This window comes from Erythrolamprus reginae, chromosome 8 (assembly GCF_031021105.1).
Source record: "Erythrolamprus reginae isolate rEryReg1 chromosome 8, rEryReg1.hap1, whole genome shotgun sequence".
NCBI classification, from domain to species: Eukaryota; Metazoa; Chordata; class Lepidosauria; order Squamata; family Dipsadidae; genus Erythrolamprus; species Erythrolamprus reginae.
The window spans coordinates 45747051-45766438 of NC_091957.1; the positions used below are offsets into that span (position 1 = coordinate 45747051).

Consider the following 19388-nt stretch of genomic DNA (forward strand, 5'->3'; position numbering starts at 1 on the left):
GGAGGAAACACTGGTGTGCTCTTTGGAGCAGCGATTTGTCTTTCCAGATGTGAAAACCACACACTCACACATACACAAAATACCAACCCAGGTGCTCTTTTGCCTCCCAGTTGCAACAAAGGCCTGAATTCCAGATGCATAAGAACCTAAGAAGAGCCATGCTGAATCAGGCCAAAGCCCATCGAGTCCAGCATTCCATGTCACACAGTGGCCCACCAATTGTCCACTTGGATCTTGAGCAGAAAGAGAAGGCAAAACCCTCCCTTGACCCTCAACAAATGGTACCCAAGGGAATCCTGCCTGCTTCAACCAACATAGAGGCGGCACTTGGACATCCGTTTCAATAACCACCAATACACTTGGCATCCATGAATCTGTCTAATCCTGCCTTGAAACTATCCAGGCTGACAGCTGTCACAACCTCTTCTGGAAGTGAATTCCATAAACCAAGCTTTTGACGTCACGAAGACGTCCTTCCTGGTCGGCCGAAACGTGGCCTACAGGAAGGATGTCTTCGTGACGTCAAAGCTCCGCCATGGAATTCCCTATTGGGATTGCCCATCTATGTTTCAGCCTCCAAATTGACTGAAAACGCTGCTGCCGATCGTAAAAATGGTGCTCTGCTGGGCGGCGGCGCCCGGCTGTAACCTTCTGAAACAGCCGGGTGCTTCTCGGCGGCCTCTGGAACCCAAACTTCTGGGTTCGGCATTCAGGAGAACGCCGAGAAGCCTCCCGGCTGTTTCAGAAGGTGACAGCCGGGTGGCAGCGCTTCTCGGCAGCCTCCTGAACCTGAAAAGTTCGGGTTCGGGAGAATGCCGAGAAGTCCCCCCAGCTGTTTTAAAAGGTGACAGCCGGGCAATGGTGCCCAGCCGGGTGGCGGCGCCCAGCGGAGCGCCATTTTGCAATTTATTTTTCCCCCTTGCACGCATTAATCGCTTTTACATTGTTTCCTGTGGGAAACATTGTTTCGTGTTACGAACTTTTCGCCTTACGAACCTCCTTCGGGAACCAATTAGGTTCGTAAGACGAGGTATTACTGTATATTTTTGTACACCTGTGTTACTGTTTTCTTAATGTTGCCAGTATATTTCATATACCTTGTAATAAGGATCCTGCTCCTATACCTGCTACAGAAAAACTCTATACATTTTTTAAATGAGAACAAAACAAATGATTCAGAAAAATACAAGGTCAACTGCGATGATTACAAAATATATTTTTTGTAGACCTGTGTTATTTGAATCCTGCAGCTCTCATCACATTGATTCATTCATCTTGTTGCACACATGCACCTACATTCTGCTTGCATTTGGGGGTTTATCCACTAGCTTATATTCTCTCTCCCTCTCACCAGTTCCTTTCCTACTTTTTTTTTTCTTCCGGGCATTTTTTTTTTACCGGCAGTGGTGGAAAATATACACAACATGCTGTTTGTGTTTACAGCAGCTGCCGATTCATTTTTTACCCCTGATAAGGGAGATGTGCCGTTTGCAGTCTTATCAGGAGCAAAAGGCCCCAGGGAGTGTAACTTAGACCCTTATCACCACTAGCTAGGTTGATGAACACATTTTATATGCAAATGCTTTTGAATATTAGTCGAAAACTGCACATAGATAGAAAATACAGGTTCCACCTGCTGGGGGGCGAGAACCCACTCAGCATGGGGAGCATTGCAATGGCTTCTAGGCGCATGCCCGCCCGCGCATGTACACAGGCCTCACTGAAGCCTCTGGACTTCCGCTAGGCTCGTTGGGCTGTTTTTCACTCTCCCCAGACTTTAGGAAATCCTAAATGACAAAAAATTGGCCTGTTGGGCTGTTTTTTGCCATCACCAGGCTTCAGGAGGCCTTCCTGAAGCCAGGGGAGAGCAAAAACGCCAGAAGAGGAGGCTGAAAATCAGTTGGCCAGAACACGCATGTGCGGTGGAGCTGACATAAGGCAATGCCCCCAGATATGGCTTCGTGTGCCACCTGTTCCATCATATTCAACTTCCATTGGTGAATGCCCATCCAGGGGGGACTTGAACAGGCAAGATTTTCCCTATTACTTGAATTTTTTCAACACAGACCATCCTGTCCTTGAATGGCTGGGTGGACTAGACATCGAATATTTGAACTACAGTGGTACCTCCACTTATGAGCTTAATTCGTTCCGTGACCAGGTTCTTAAGTAGAAAAGTTTGTAAGAAGAAGCAATTTTTAACATAGGAATCAATGTAAAAGTAAATAATGCGTGCCATTGGGGAAACCACAGGGAGGGTGGAGGCCCTATTTTCTCCCAGATTTTTAGAGAGGCCCCACGGAGTCTTCTCCCCGCCTTTTCTGGCCCTGTTTCCTCCCTGGAGATTCCTAGAGAGGCCCCACGGAGGCTTCTCCCTGCCTTTTCTGGCCCTGTTTCCTCCCTGGAGATTCCTAGAGAGGCCCACTGGATATTCCTAGAGAGGCTCCATGGAGGCTTCTCCCTGCCTTTTCTGGCCCTGTTTCCTCCATGGATATTCCTAGAGAGGCCCCCTGGATATTCCTAGAGAGGCCCCCTGGAGGCTTCTTGAACACCTGGTTCTTTTCTAGAAAAGTTAACTAAGTAGAGGCGTTTGTAGGTAGAGATGCCATTGTCCATGCATTTGCCCTATGCTAAATGAATAAATAAATAAATCCCTATTACAGATGGAGATGCTGCCTGCTCTTCCATTCTTGCCCCAGGACCAGCCAAGATGGCTCCTATGCATCTTCCTGCTGGCTTCCTCCCCAATTTGCGGCTGATGGAAAGGTGCCCTTGGTAAGATCAAAGCCTTCTCTTTTCCTCTGGGCTCCGCCTACTCTTGCTTTAACCACGCCTCCCTCGAGCTTGCGGGGAACACCTTTACCAGAGGAGAGTGGGTGGGCGGCTCTTGCCCTGACGAGACTTTTCTTCCGCCATTGGCTACCCTTAGCCCCACCCCACCAGCTCGTCCAATCGCAAGCCTCGAGATTCTCCTCCGCATTTTGCCCAGCCCGCTGAGAGCGAACCTCCTTTTTTTCCCTCGCCACCCGCCCCTCCTTTGTAATACTTTTGGCCTTTGCCGGCTGCCGTCCGGACCAAGCGGGAATCCTCTCCGGCCGGCAGAAGAAAACGAAGAGAGCGCGGGGTTGGCGCTCGGGCAAGAACGAAGCTACACCGGGAAAGGGGGGAGGGGGCCCGGAGGCCCTCTTCCTCCTCCTCCGCGATGTCCGTCCTCAGCTGGAAGCCGTTCGTCTACGGGGGATTGGCCTCGCTCGTGGCCGAATTCGGTGGGTGAGACGGAGAGGGAAGGCTGGGCCGCGGGCGCATGCGCGGTTCCACGGACCCCACCCCTTTCGCGTTACCGGGCTGTAGGCCACGCCCTTTCCCCCGGTGCCTAGCAACGCCCCAGCCCGACCCCTGCGGCCTAGTTGCTCCGCATCGGTCTACGAAGACCGGGCGAAGAAGGGCAGGAAAGTTCGTTGGGAGGACTGGTCTTGGCCCAGCCCTCCCCTTCCCCTATCATTGTCTACCAGTTGACCTTTGGTGTCCAGTCCTTATTTTGGAGAAAGAGCATCCCAATGGCCACACCCCAAAGATGCTTCCCGCCCCCCCAAAGAAGCAACTGGATTTCCTTCTTTTTCTTTGAAGACGTTTCGATTCTCCTCCAGGAAGCTTCCTCACCTCTGGACTGGATGGTGGGGAATGGAGAATTATTCACCATTCGGTCAGAGCTGAAGAAGCCTCTTGGATGAGAAGTGAAACGTCTTAAAAAAAACCAAACCAGAAAATCCATTTGCCTCTTGAAAAAATGCTCTTTTGGGACAACCTTGGCCTGGAGGACTGAGAATCTCCATAGATGTGCAGGTGGGATACTTATTGTCATAGGAGCTGATGTGAAGCCTGTCAAAACATTCATCCTAAAATTTTCATCTTAACAGTTAGGATAAGGACAGATAGTCCTCGACGTACGACCACAGTTGATTCGCCCCCCCCCCATTTGTGTTACTAGGCAAGCCCCACAACAATCCTACAAACAACCCTAGCTATGTAACTCAAGGGTTAGTCTTTCATGTGATTCCCAACAATATTGCTATAAGGTAATCCTTGACTTATGACCACAGTTGACAAATTTCTCCCCCGCCCCTGAAATGTGTCAAGTGAGTTTTTATAGGAATAACATTTAGGCTTTTACAGTCCTCTAAGCGATTTACAGAGAATCAGCCTCTTGCCCTGAACAATCTGGGTCCTCATTTTACCCACCCAAGGCTGAGTCAACCTTGAGCCGGTGATGAGATTTGAACTGCTGAACTACAGCTAGCAGTTAGCTGAAGTTGTCTGCAGTGCTGCCCTCTAACCACTGCGCCCCCCAGCTCCCAATTCTTGCCAGAGTTGTTAAGTGAATTGCCCACAATTCATAAGCTAGCACCACTGTGGCTGAAGTGACTCTGGCTTCCCCATTGGCTTTGCTTCTCAGAAGCATGCACGAGTGCTCACACCCATAATTCAATGCCTGGGGAGGGAAAAATAGCTTCCCCTACCCCCCGGAGGCCTTCTGGAGGCCAGAAATGGCCTGTTTCCCAAATTCCTGTGGGCCCAGTAAGTTTGTGTTTCACCCTCCCCAGGCTCCAAAGGTTTCCCTCGAGCCGGGAGAGGGTAAAACACCTTTCTCCATCCCTACGGAGGCTCTCTGGAAGCCAAAAATGCCCTCCCAGAGCCTCTCTGCGAACCAAAAATCAACTGGTCAGCACACACAGGCACACTGGAGCTGAGCTAGAACAACAGCTTGTGTGCTAGCTGATATGACTCCGCGTGCCACCTGTGGCACCCATGCTATAGGTTTGCTATCACTGGTATAGGTTTTTCTGCCTGGGCACAGGGCTGGAGTAGAAGACCTCCAAAGTCCCTTGAAACTCTGTTATTCCGTTGAAATAATAATAATAATAATAATAATAATAATAATAATAATAATTATTATTATTATTATTATTATTATTATTATTATTATTATTATTTATTGGATTTGTATGCCGCCCCTCTCCGTAGACTCGGGGCGGCTAACAACAATGATAAAAACAGCATGTGACAATCCAATAATAAAACAACTAAAAACCCTTATTATAAAACCAAACATACACACAGACATACCATGCATAACTTGTAATGGCCTAGGGGGAAGGAATATCTCAACTCCCCCATGCCTGGCGGTATAAATGAGTCTTGAGTAGTTTACGAAAGACAGGGAGGGTGGGGGCAATTCTAATTTCCGGGGGGAGTTGGTTCCAGAGGGCCGGAGCCACCACAGAGAAGGCTTTTCCCCTGGGGCCCGCCAAACGACATTGTTTAGTTGACGGGACCCAGAGAAGGCCAACTCTGTGGGACCTTATCAGTCGCTGGGATTCGTGCAGTAGCAGGCGGTTCCGGAGGTAGTCTGGTCCAAAGCCATGTTAACTTACCTTTGCTAAGTAAAAAACCTATGCAGGATATGTTGCTTGTTCTCCATGAAGAAGCTCCACCTAGTGGGGTCAAGAAGAAGGGTTTTCCTTCCTCCCATGCATACGCGGCAGAGAGCTGAAAAGCAGCTGGCCGGTGGGAGAAATGCGCTTATATGGTGGAGCTGAGCTGGCGCGGGCTCGCGTGCCCACAGAGAATTCGCCATCACAGTGTTAGAGCACTCATTATATCATTTCTGCTATGTGATTCAGCGGCATCTTCTATCCTAGGGACCTTCCCTGTGGATCTCACCAAAACACGACTTCAGGTCCAAGGTCAAAGCATCGATTCCCGTTTCCGAGAGATCAAATATCGGGGCATGTTCCATGCCTTGTTCCGCATCTCCAGAGAAGAAGGCATTCTAGCATTGTACTCCGGGTAAGTACAGCTTCCCTTTCTTCCTCTCCCGTACGCACAGCTACTTTCCTGCCAAGTAGAGGTAGTCCTCGACTTACCACAGTTCATTTAATGACCGTTCGCAGTTGCAACAGCACTGAAAAAAGTGATTGATGACCTTTTTTCACGCAGAATTTCCAGGGTCACATGATTTATATTGGGACGGTTGACAGCTCGCTCCTATTTATGACGGTTGCAGTGTCCTGCAGGATCATATGATGATCCCCTTCTGCAACCTTCTGACAATTAAAGTCAATGGGGAAGCCAGATTGAATCATGGTGGCACAGTGGTTAGAGTGCAGTACTGCAGGCTTCTGCCTGCAATTGGCAGTTCGAATCTCACCGGGCTTAAGGTTGACTCAGCCTTCCGTCCTTCCAAGGTGGGTAAAATGAGGACCCAGATTGTTGGGGGCAACTCTGTAAACCGCTTAGAAAGGGCTGTAAAGCACTCTGAAGCAACATATAAATCTGCTATTTTCCTTCCTTCCTTCCTTCTTTCCCTGTCTCCCTCCATCCCTCCCTTTCTTTCCTTTCCTTCTTTTCTTCCTTCCCTTCCTTCTTTCCTCCCCTTCCTTCCTTCCTTCTTTCCATCCTTCCCTTCCCTTCCTTAGTGATTAGAATGCAGTATTGGAGGCTAACTCTGTCTTCTGCGAATAGGTCTTCAGGGATATTTCTATTCACTTAATAATGGTGCTACTAACATCAGCAGTGATTCAGTTAACAAACATGACAAGAGAAGTTGTAAAATAGGGTAAAACTCAACACGTTTCTCATTTAGCAACCTAAATTTGGGGCTCAATTGTAATTTTAAGTCAAGGACTACCTGTATAGTGACATTGTTGGGATCGCACAAAAGACTAATCCATGAGTTACATTGTTCAGGGCTGTTTGTTGTGGGGCTCGCTTAAATGTAGTTTGGTAGTGCTGCTGTTTTCCTAGCTGGATCATTGTTGTCCTTTGTGTGTTTCAGCATTGCACCGGCATTATTAAGACAAGCATCTTACGGCACCATAAAGATTGGTATATACCAGAGTTTGAAACGACTTTTTGTGAATCGTTTAGAAGGTTGGTATGCTAAGGAAACCTTGTGGATCCCACCCCCTCACAAAGCTATGAAGTGTCAGAAAATACTTTAATTAATTAATTAATCTATCCATCTGGCTGTGGTTCACTTGAGCTGCTTGGTCTTCCCAGATTCCCAAGATGGGGAAAGAGAGCACTAGAAATGCCCAGGGTGACATAAAAATGGAAAATCACATCCACAGGTGCTTATGTTAGGTTTGTTTTTAACCCCAAGAGAGTTTGAATTATTCCCCTTAACCTATACTTCTGATTCTTTCTATGTCATTTTGGGATGATTTTTCCCTTGCTGTGTTGCATTCAGGCCCCATATGGTGTTCATTATCAATCATATGAGCCAAGGTGGTGCAGTGGTTAGAGTGCAATACTGCAGGCTACTTCTGCTGACTACCAGCTGCCTGCAATTTAGCAGTTCAAACCCACCCAGTTCAAGGTTAAATCAGCCTTCCATCCTTCTTAGGTTGGTAAAATGAGGACCCAGACTGTTGAGGGCAATATGCTGACTCTGACCCTCCCCCCTTTTTGGACATTTTTCCTAAATATACATCAAATCTAGATAGTTTCCTAAATCTAGATCAAATCTAGATAGTTCTCCTATTTTCCTAGAGGAAGATTAGAACCCAAGTCCCAAAAGTGCTTTTTTTTAAAAAAGGCAACTGGACTTTCTGGGTTTTTTTTCTTTGAAGACATTTCGCTCCTCATCCGAGAAGTTTCTTCTACTCTGAAGCGAAATGTCTTCAAAGAAAACAAACCAGAAAGTCCAGTTGCCTCTTGAAAAAAAAGCACCTTTGGGCCAACCATGAGCTAGAGGACTGAGAATGCCCATAGACATTAGAATCCAGTGCTTTCCTTCTTAAAAACCCACACCTCTGATGCAGTCATTTTGACCCTTGCTCCAAAATTCAAAACACAGGAATGTCACGCTGATTTAAAAAAAAAATCCAGGTGTTATGCTGCCCTGCCTGATTTTTCACTGCCCACCAAGTTGCCTCTGCCTACACCAAAGGTCTTCAAAGATGGCAACTTTAAGACTTGTGGACTGCAACTCCCAGAATTCTCCAGCCAGCTAAGTTGGCTGGAGAATTCTGGGAGTTGCAGTCTGCAACTCTTAAAAACTGCCATCTTTGAAGACCTCCGTCCTACACTATCACATATGCTGTGTGTTGTGGTCTCTGCTTATGGGAACTATGTCTTAAATGTTTGTTTTCCTGCAGGCCCTGGGCAGAGAGTGACCCGGTCTCTTTGGAGAGTGCTGCGGTCAGTACCCCTGCCCCCCCCCAGCCTAACTCTGCTCTAACTCTTGGCTTTTCCTTTCTGAACTAATTCTCTAATCACGTTGGCTGGGTTTTTTTCTTTTTTTAATTCCGATTCTCAGATTCTACAGAATTGCTGTGAAAAATTGTCCCAAAGATTTTTTCAGGAGGCAACAGGACTTTCTTGGGGGATTTTTGTTGTTGTTTTGTTTTGAGATTTTGCTTTTCATCCAAGAAGCTTCTTCAGTTCTGACAAGACAGAGGGAAATGGAAGGATTGATATTCCTACAGAAACTCTGAGGTCCCTGAAGACACAGATAATCCGAGTCTTCAGGGATCTAAAAATCCCTGAAAGAATATAAATAAGATAATCCGAGTCTTCAGGAACTTAAAAGTCCTTGAAAGAATATAAATCAGATAATCCATGACTTCAGGGATCTAAAAATCCCTGAAGGTATATAAATCAGATAATCTGTTTTCTTCAAGGACAGTCTTTTAATTATACAATTTGGGATGAACACCCTTGTAATGTTGTGGAAGTAGGAACGGATTTCCAGAGGAAAAATATCAGACTATAGGGGTGCTTCTCAAATAGTGGGGTGGGCCCCTCTTCGGGAGATACAGAGCAATGCGGGGGGGGGGGGGGGGCGCATGACCCCGGGGAACATACTTTTTTGTTTTGCTGAAAGGAGTGGTGGTTTTTTGCACCAAACAAGCACACGGTAGAGATCAGGAGATGTGAAGTGCAGGTAACAAAACTCCTAAGAGACACCATGTAAAAATATTTAACAGGGATGAAAAGAAAGGAGGAGAGAGACGGAGATAAGGAGACAAACGTAAGTCTCCTGAAAGCTAAGTTGAAGAAATATGACAAAGCTGATTTATTTAATTTGTTTTGTCAAGTACTTATTGGTGGTATACAAAGATATAATAATATTTATATATATGATACTAGTAAAAGAGAAACATTAGGACAGGGGACGGAAGGTACCCTGGTGCACTTATGCACGCCCCTTACTGACCTCTTAGGAATCAGGAGAGGTCAACAGTGGATAGTCTTAAGGGTAAATGATACTACAGAGTCGTGTTGTGAGTTCCATGCATCAACTCCTCAGTTACTAAAATTGTATTTCCTGCAATTGAGTTTAGAATTGTTTACTTTAAGTTTGTATCTGTTCTGTGCTCGTGTGTTGTTGGGGTTGAAGCTGAAGTAGTCATTGACAGGAAGGACAGTGTAGCAGATGATTTTATGGGCTATGCTTAGGTCCTGTTTAAGGCAACGTAGTTCTTGGCTTCACTATAACTGCCAAATGTTGGCAACAGACAGCCTGAAGCCAAATAAATTAAGGTGTCACTTAAACACATTACATCCCAATCATGCTGATAAGTTTTTTCAGTGAAAATGTGCCAAATATTTCAAACAATCATCCCGGTGGAGAGTTGGGGGGGGGGGGGGGCATAACAGAAAATAATTGAGAAACACTGGACTACAGGAACCAGGGGCACCACTCAGGTGACCCCGAGGACACAGATAAACCTCCAAGTGCTTCAAAGACCCTCTAAAAAGGATGAAAATTTTCAGCTGTCTGCAAGGAATATAAATCCTTTCATTCCCCACTGTCCTGTCAGAGCTGAAGAAGCTTCTTGGACGAGAAGCAAAATGTCTTCAGAAAAAAAGATACAAGAAAGCCCAGTTGCATCCTGAATAAAACACCTTTGGGACAACCATGACCTGGATGACAGAGAATCACCATAGTCTTGGTATCAAAAATTCTTTCTTCTTATATACCTCCCAGGAAGCTTAAGAGATTTGGTGTCAATCCTTTTTTTGAAATCTTAAGAATTCTAGGAAAAAAGCAAGGAAATTGGTGCATCTACTTCCTGCTTTATATTTTAATGATCTGGAAAAAGAATGGCTTGATTGGAATCCTGAAGATTTGCAATATCTCTGGGTACAAAAAAGAGATGGTTAGAAAATCTGAACACCTGGTCTCTCCCCAAAATAAATCCATTTATGTGTATGTAAAAAAAAACTTAGTGAACCAGGAACATTCCACCCCTATGTACACTGCTAAAAAAATAAATAAAGGGAACACTTAAACAACAATATAACTCCAAGTAAATCAAACTTCTGTGAAATCAAACTGTCCACTTAGGAAGCAACACTGATTGACAGTCAATTTCACATGCTGTTGTGCACACTCAACTTTGTGCAGAACAAAGGATTCAGTGAGAATATTCCATTCATTCAGATCTAGGATGTGTTATTTGAGTGTTCCCTTTATTTTTTTTGAGCAGTATATATGAATATATATACTTTTTCATCTTTTTACTTTTCCTTCCTGTAATCTATTTCTGTTGCTCTTTCTTCTCGAGCAGAGTTTTGAGTTGCGTCATGTTCTTCCTAATTGCAGATGAAACGTTGCTGATCAATGTCATCTGTGGAGTGATTTCAGGGGTCATTTCTTCCGCTCTGGCTAATCCAACAGATGTACTAAAGGTAAGAGTAGTCTTCCTTGCGGGATACTTTTCATCCCTGCCTCCAAAGAATAATGCTAGGTCATAGGTTGCTTTCCTGTTTCCACCGAGTTCCTTTATTCATTTCTTTAGATTCGAATGCAAGCTCAGGGCAGCCTGTTCCAGGGAGGCATGATTGGAAGCTTCATAGACATCTACCAGCAAGAAGGCACACGAGGCCTTTGGAGGGTAAGAGCTTCACGTGAAAATCCACTCTCCATGTGTTTTTGTTTTGTTTTGTTTCCAAAGAAAAATGTGAAGAAGGCTTGTCTAAGACAGGGTTTTTTGTGTTGATATTCTGGCTTTCCTCGACTGCCCTTGAGAATAGAATAGAATAGAATAGAATAGAATGATATGATGGAACTGGAAAAGGTGCAAAAAAGGGCAACAAGAATGATCAAGGAAATGGAGCATCTCTCTTATGAAACCAGGTTGCAACGCCTTGGTCTCTTCAGCCTTGAAAAATGGCGTTTAAGAGGTGACTTGATTGAAGTGTATATGGGATAGAAAAGGTGGATAGAGAAAAAAAATTTCTCTATCACATAATACTAGGATAAGGGGGCTCTCCCTAAAGCTCATAGGTAAGAAAGTGAGGACAAATAAAGGGAAATATTTCTTCACCCAGAGGGTCCTTGGTTGATGGCATTCACTTCCAGAAGAGGTCATGACAGCTGTCAGCTTAGATAGCTTCAAGGTAGGATTAGACAGATTTATGGATGCCAAGTGCATTGGTAGTTATTGAAATGGATGTCCAAGTGCCGCCTCTATGTTGGTTGAGGCAGGCAGGATTCCCTTGGGTACCATTTGTTGGGGGTCAAGGGAGAGGGAGGGTTTGCCCTGTCTTTCTGCTCAAGATCCCCATGTATAATTGGTGGCCCACTGAGTGACACAGCATGCTGGACTCGATGGGCTTTGGCCCGATTCAGCCTGGAAGGGATCTTGGAGGACTTCTAGTCCAACCCCTTGCTTAAGCCTAAATGCCAGTGGACCATTTTTTTCTTGTGAAAAATGAAGCAACCTGTAAACTTCAAAACAGTTAAAGAGGGAATAAACGGAAGTCATACGATAGTAGGTCATTGATCAGGATGTGGTGGTCGAAACCATTTTAATTTCTGGTCTTTTCTTTGGCTAGGGTGTGGTTCCCACGGCTCAGCGAGCTGCTATTGTGGTAGGAGTTGAGTTACCTGTCTATGACATCACCAAGAAACACTTAATACTTTCAGGACTCATGGGGGACACAATTCTGACACATTTTATGTAAGTACCTGCCCCAGCTTTTGTAGTTTAACCTAAATGTATTTTTCTCAAGTTGTGTAGGCTGTGAAATGAAACATGGTTTGCGGGCATGGAGTAAGTAGTCAAGAGCTCACATTTTGGCATTTTTCTCTGTGACTTCTGGAGATCATGCATCTTTCCAGTGGGTGGATACTGGTATTGCGCTAAGCCCCATTATGGACTTCTTTGGTTTTGATTCAGTAGGACATGCGAACCCAGCTGTATAAACCAAGGTTTATGGCCCATTATTATGCATAATCTAGAGCTTGTAGCATTTAAATATAGCGAGAACAAATTTGAGTGTAAGGAGCAAAGAGACATAATACTATGGCGTCAAAGCTATTTTCAGGTGAAGCATTGGCATTATGGTTCTTAAAAATTTAAGTCAGTTGTGGAAAACTCAGAGGAAGAATCCATCATTCTGCCACAGGCAACTAAAACTTGTGTATTCACTCGCACATTTTCTCCCAAGAATTGTACTAGGCCTGTTCCTGAAATCAGTGGCACATAGAAGGAAGGCATTCACAATCTCTAATTACGGCTTTTAAACAGTTCCTTCTATGCTTGTCTGTTCAGTTCCAGTTTCACCTGTGGGCTGGCTGGTGCCATAGCTTCCAATCCAGTGGATGTGGTTCGAACCCGCATGATGAATCAGCGGGCCATAGTGGGAAGCGTGGAGCTGTATAGGGGAACAATGGACGGCCTGGTAAAGGTAAGAATGGCAAGGTAACCACCTTGAGGATTAGTGGGGTGTAGTGGTTCAGGACTGCTGGACTAATAGTAGAGACACCTGGTGTATTCTCACCTGAAGTCATGGAAATGCATTGTTTGACTTTGTCCCTATTTCCTCCTATACAGGCTACATTTCTTGCTGTGGTGGGAGCAATATGTAGGGGTGAAATGAGAATTTTCCTATGGCTGTGATGGCGAACCTTTGACACAAGTGGCACACGGTGCCACTAAGGGCACATGAGGTGTTTCTCTATGTCAGCTCCAGTGCTCATGCTTGCGCTCGCCAGCAAATTTTCACCCTTGGGGATTGCAGGGTGTCCAGCAAACCTGGAAATCAGGGAATTATCATTGAAATCGGCTGTTCGGGATTTATCAGGGAATTATCAGGGAATTCGTGAAAAAAACAGAATAAATCAGGGGGGAAAACCAAACTATATTAAAATGTTTAAAAGTCAGGGAAAAATCATGTAAAAAAATGGATCGTGCTGCCTGGCAGAGTCAAGTAAAAATGAGCATAACTGTGGCAACAACTTGCTTCCTCAGCTACCAATATTTCTCCACGGCTTAGTCGTTTAGTATGACGTCATCTACAACTGCGCCTTAACTAGATCGCAAGTTACAGGGAAATATCAGGGAATTTCCAAATGCTTTCCCCCTGGACACCCTGGGATGGCCAATTTCGCCCTTCTCAGGTGCGAAAAATGGCCCAATGGACAAACCGTAAGTTTGGAAAAACAGACTCCTGATTTTCCCATTGGGCTATTTTTCGCATTCCAGAGGCTGACAGTAAAAAATGGCCCATCGGGGGATGTGCATTGTGGTGCACATGATGGGGTTGTGTGCTGGCGTGCATGCAAACGCTCACACTCCCATTTTTGGCACGCAAGAAGAAAAAGGTTCGCCATCACTGCCCTGTGGGGTGCTCCAAGCTTCTACGTAAAGGCAGGATGCAAATTTAAGAAATATTGAGGACAATACAGAGGTTTGGATCGGGATGTATTTTGAATGTGGTTTCTTATTGCCTCTACAGACTTGGAAAAGTGAGGGTTTCTTTGCACTTTACAAAGGTTTCTGGCCAAATTGGTTGAGACTTGGTCCCTGGAATATCATTGTATCCTTTTGTACGCAAGACAGAGGCACCATCATACAGCGAAAGCTGGAGAATACTGTATTTTTGAAACAATTAACCATCATATATCCAAGGGTTTTATAGCTGTGGAAAGTTCCTGCAAATGCTGAAGTTACCCAGACCTATTCTGATCTTAATTCAGCATGTTGTGTGAACCTGTTCATTATTATATACCAAAACACAACTCATTTTTACCGAGCTAGCTGTTGTTTCACATGAAATAACAATTTGCTCTATGTGCTTAATTTGGATTCCTGTATCAACTCCTGTGTTTATACAAGGTTTGGAGTGATAAATCAATCGCGTTTGATTCATACAACTTGCTGAATCCCAAAAGTGAAGAAAGCTAGGGTCAAATTTAGGCACAACTGACCTGCTGTGCAAATGGAGCTTCTGCATTTTTTAACTGATAAGATTAAAGATCAATTTAGCATTCTAGAACAATTTGTTCTGCAGAGACATTTAAGTAGTGTATTTTTGTTTGGGATGTGTTGATATAGACAACCCACATGAACTTGGGAGTTGAATAATTCTACACACTTCAGAAGAGCAGAAAAGAACTATTGGGTAGATTCTATCCTTATCAAATCCAGTTGCTGGGTCTTTCAGGCCTGGGAAAGACACCTGATCAAGTGAAAGGAGAACCCTGCCAAATTTGATATTCATGATGCACTCATCATATTAGCTAATATTTGGGTAGCCATCCAGAGCTTTTCCTTCTACTGAAGTGATATAAAATATCTTATCCCCCCACCCTCTTCTTAACATGGCTCTCCTACATTAGTATCATAGGTCAGTGGTTCTCAACCTGTGGGTTACAACCCTTTTGAGCAGGGGTCCCCAAACTTGGCAGCTTTAAGACTTGTGGACTTCAACTCCCAGAATTCTCCAGCCAGTTATGCTGCTGGAGAATTCTGGGAGGTGAAGTCCACAAGTCTTAAAGTTGCCAAGTTTGAAGACCTCTGTTTTTGAGGGTCGAACGACCCTTTCACAGGGGTCGTCTAAGACCATTTGAAAACACATATTTCTGATGGTCTTAGGAACCAAGACACCACTCTACCATTCTCCAGGCTGGTCCACCCACATGAAAATATACTGCCAAAAAAACCCCATCTGTATCATGGGAACTACTTAGCATGTACAGAAGCCAAATTTCTGGCACTGTGCATGTGTCATTTTGTTTTTGCCTTTTTTTTTTTTTGGAGGGTGTGTGATTTTTTAAAAATCCGGCACTGCGCATATGTGCACGCACTAAGCATCCCCCAAAGCACAGCCAAGCAGCATAGGAGAGAGCTAACAGCGAGATAAATTACAACCAACTCTGAGTTTCCTAAGGCTTTTATTATTTTATGGTTGGTGATCACCACAACATAAGGAACTGTATTAAAGGGTTGCGGCATTAGGAATGTTGAGAACCATTGTCATAGATGATGATTAGCGATTATAATTCCAATTTTTTTTTTGGGAGGGGGGATCAGGGCTGTTAATTTGTTTATTGCTTTTAACTTTTGCCTTCTTTTCACGCTAACATAGTCTCTTGATTTCTTCAATTCTAACCCTGTAAACCTGCTTGGGCTCGTTGAAATACAAAACTAGACATGTTATCTCAGCCGGATATGAGATCCGGAGGAGGGAGGGGAAACATTAGAAACTCTTCCTCTGAATTGTTATTTCTTTAACTCAACGGCAGTTTTTTATCACCTACGAGCAGCTGAAGAGGCTCCCCTTTTAAGATGCCCGTCTGGATTGGTCATCCAGCTACCCTTCCTGTTCCCCTCCATTCCTGCATCTTCGTGTGTTTTTTGTTGTTTTTGGTCTACATTGGACTTTATTTTACCCTCCATGTGCTGAGTGCTCAGTATCGGGAGGGTGGCTTAAGGGGAAGGGGAGGATGGGTCCACAAATACAGTATTCAGAGCCTGGTGCACGTGCTTTTTCCCTCCCAAGGGAGACGGCGGAATATGGAGGGAGAGCACTTAGGTCTGTGTTTGTATCTTCCATGAAGAGAGCTGTGAGTTAAAAAATCATTTTCACTGCCAATCTGGTTTTTGCAGTAGGCAATTCTTCTCCCCCTTTGGCCCATGCCAGAGGAAAGGGGGGAAAGAAGGGGGCTGCTGCAGGCCTCCCTTCATTGTCATATAAACCCCATTAAACTATTTATTGGAATCCAATCCTGTGGTTCGTGTGCATTTGTAGTTCTGCAAACATTAAAGTTTTCTTAAGCTAGGTCAGGCGCCTGCCTATTACATTTTTTAAAACATTTTTTTATTATAAATTTTATTTACACGAATATATACAATAAATACAATAACAATACAAATATTTAGACAAAAAAGAAACAAGAAATATAAAAAAGAGGACAAACATCAATGAATTATACAATAAACAATACACAATAATAACAAAAATAGTAAAAAACGGGCGGGTGAACGGCAGATCTGTATCTAAAGTTTGTGCTATAAATATTCTCTATAGCCCGTTACATTACAACTGAAAATTACATTACAGTATAAGTAAATAAGAAGTAAAGTTGAGTATAGCATAGCAAAGAAATTTTAGAAAGATAGGCTTAATTTTTATCTATATCATATTTCAATCCTTTACTGAACTAATTTAAACACCAGACTGTTATCTTTGTAAATATACAATTTGGTATGTAGTGAGTTTTAAGCAGTTATTGGTCGGATTGTTCTTTTTTTTTCTTTTTTCTTTTCAACAGGCTCCAAAGAAGGAAATAAGTATTGCCTGTTCCAGCTACGTGGTTTATCCACCCGCCAGGATTAAATTAATGTCCCTGAATCCTGATCTGGTACTGTTGCAAACATATTCAAATCTAGAGAAAGGATCACCCGAGTAATCTTCACAATTTTATTTATTTATTTTATTTATTTGTTTGTTTTGTCAAGTATGTATTGGTGGTATACAAAGATATAATAATATTTATATACATGATACTAGTAAAAGAGAAACATTAGGACAGGGGACGGAAGGCACGCTGGTGCACTTATGCACACCCCTTACCTGACCTCTTAGGAATCGGGAGAGGTCAACTGTGGATAGTCTAAGGGTAAAGTTTTGGGAGTTAGATGATGATACTACAGAGTCTGTTAGTCATCCAGTGAATTATAGTTTCTGGTTGACTGCAGGATAACGCCTGAGAAGAATGAAAAATCAGAAAGAGACTGATTTTTAGCAGCTCCGAAAAGCTCGTGCCTTTTAATAAAATTGGTTAGTTGATGCTACTGGACCCAAACCTGGTCTTTTTGGCTACAATCAATCAACGTGGCTTCTCTCTTATGAAGAATCTTGTATTTCCCATTATTGTTTACATCAGTGTTTCCCAACCTTGGCAAATTGAAGATATCTGGACTTCAACTCCCAGCATTCGCTGGCTGGGGAATTCTGGGAGTTGAAGTCCAAATATCTTCAAGTTGCCAAGGTTGGGAAACACTGGTTTACATTGAGCAGATAAAAATAGCTTTTTAGAATCGTGGCTATCCAAGGCACAATATGGATAGAGATGTCATGAGCAAAAGGCAATGAATCCTGATCATTCAGCTACAACAGCTTCATGACAACACAGTGAGCAATAAAAATAGCAACGCAGCAGGTGCCCGGAGAGAAAGGTGTTTACAATTATGAAAGAAAACTGAACAGGGTTTCTCCCTGATGGATTCTGCAGCCCTTAACACAAGCAGAAACGTGTGTCACAGTTCCGTGCCTAACCCAGGATCTCCACAATATCTGTCACAAGCTAGCAAATGTATAGAATTGGATAATCCTCTTTGATCCAATGGGTGAGCAGTGTGGTCGGGCAGTAGGAAAAGCAAGTAGGATGCTTGGCTGCATAGCTAGAGGTATAACAAGCAGGAAGAGGGAGATTGTGATCCCTCTATATAGAGCGCTGGTGAGACCACATTTGGAATACTGTGTTCAGTTCTGGAGACCTCACCTACAAAAAGATATTGACAAAATTGAACGGGTCCAAAGACGGGCTATGAATTTTTTAGTTTAAAATTGTAATTGGATTGGTGGGTATTGGATTTGTTATTATGTATTGTTTTTACCTTGTTGTGAGCTGCCCCGAGTTTGCGGAGAGGGGCGGCATATAAATCCAGTAAATCTAATCTAATCTACAAGAATGGTGGAAGGTCTTAAGCATAAAACGTATCAGGAAAGACTTCATGAACTCCACCTGTATAGTCTGGAGGACAGAAGGAAAAGGGGGGACATGATCGAAACATTTAAATATGTTAAAGAGTTAAATAAGGTTCAGGAGGGAAGTGTTTTTTATAGGAAAGTGAACACAAGAACAAGGGGACACAATCTGAAGTTAGTTGGGGGAAAGATCAAAAGCAACGTGAGAAAATATTATTTCACTGAAAGAGTAGTAGATCCTTGGAATAAACTTCCAGCAGACGTGGTTGGTAAATCCACAGTAACTGAATTTAAACATGCCTGGGATAAACATATATCCATCGTAAGATAAAATACAGGAAATAGTATAAGGGCAGACTAGATGGACCATGAGGTCTTTTTCTGCCGTCAGTCTTCTATGTTTCTATATTTCTATGTTTCTATGATCCATCTGAGGTAGTTTGTGGGCATTGGAAGTTTTGGCAGTCAACAACAGTCCTTCACCCACGCTCGTCAGACAGACCGACATCTTAGGGGCAATGTCGATGATAGACCTGGCCGGCAGTTCTCACAGATGGCATTTCAGCTCGATTCCTCCCCTAATGGGCTCCAGCACATTTGCTAATATTCCTCCTATCGGGGGTTGCTTCAGCCATCATCCACTCCTCCATATATTTGTTTTTTGTAACGGCAAACACAATCAAGGGACAATAAAAACGGACTCAATGGTAATCGCTCAGAGTTTATGTTTGCATAATCCAGACTTCCTTGAAATCATTGGCGCAATTAAGCACCGAGAGTTATTAAGGTTTGGATAAAGGCTCTTCTTCCTTAGCAGCGGTATCCTATAATATTTTCCGCTAGCCAATTGGTTGCTTAAAGAGTGGTTGTTTATCCCCTGGAAGGAATAAAAAATAGACCATTAATTTCATCCCTTGCTTTGTCTCTCCAAAGTTAGGATCACTTAGATCTGAGAATAACCAATTGATAATACTGCCAGAAAAACCTGTAAAGCAGAAGTCTCCAATCTTGGTAACTTAAAGACACGTGGACTTCAACTCCCAGAATTTCTGGGAATTGGAAGTCCACAAGTCTTAAAGTTGCCAAGTTTAGGAGACTTCAGCTGCAAAGCATTGTTGCCTTTCCTTCTAGGCTGCAATCTGCAGGGTAGAATAAAGCATCTCTAATTCACAGGATTGTAAAATTTGGAGGATATTGACATCAGCCTGTGTCCTGTCCTCCGTCAACTCCTGAGCCCCTCTATTATTGGAATATATCACCCCTAATTCTTTCTTTCTTTATTTGGACTTCTAGGCTACCCTTCTCCGCAGACTCAGGGCAGCTTACAACATAAAAAATAATACAGAAACAACATGTGACAAATCCAAATATAAGTCTAC

General features: G+C 43.6%; 1 protein-coding gene across 2 annotated transcripts; it reads left to right on the top strand.

Annotated features, from left to right (window-relative positions):
* Positions 1-2979: 2979 nt before the first annotated feature.
* SLC25A14 (solute carrier family 25 member 14) lies at positions 2980-16022 on the top strand. Of its 2 annotated transcripts, XM_070758320.1 has the most exons (10): positions 3059-3266; positions 5700-5847; positions 6836-6930; positions 8160-8202; positions 10578-10698; positions 10809-10904; positions 11848-11972; positions 12567-12702; positions 13753-13833; positions 15542-16022. In XM_070758320.1, exons 1-10 carry the CDS (start codon positions 3203-3205, stop codon positions 15581-15583), a joined length of 951 nt encoding a protein of 316 aa, XP_070614421.1. In that variant the 5' UTR covers positions 3059-3202; the 3' UTR covers positions 15584-16022. The 2 variants fall into 2 exon arrangements, with proteins under 2 accessions (XP_070614420.1, XP_070614421.1); XM_070758319.1 differs by lacking the exon at positions 8160-8202 and having other exon boundaries at positions 2980-3266; positions 10613-10698.
* The last annotated feature ends 3366 nt before the right edge of the window (positions 16023-19388 follow it).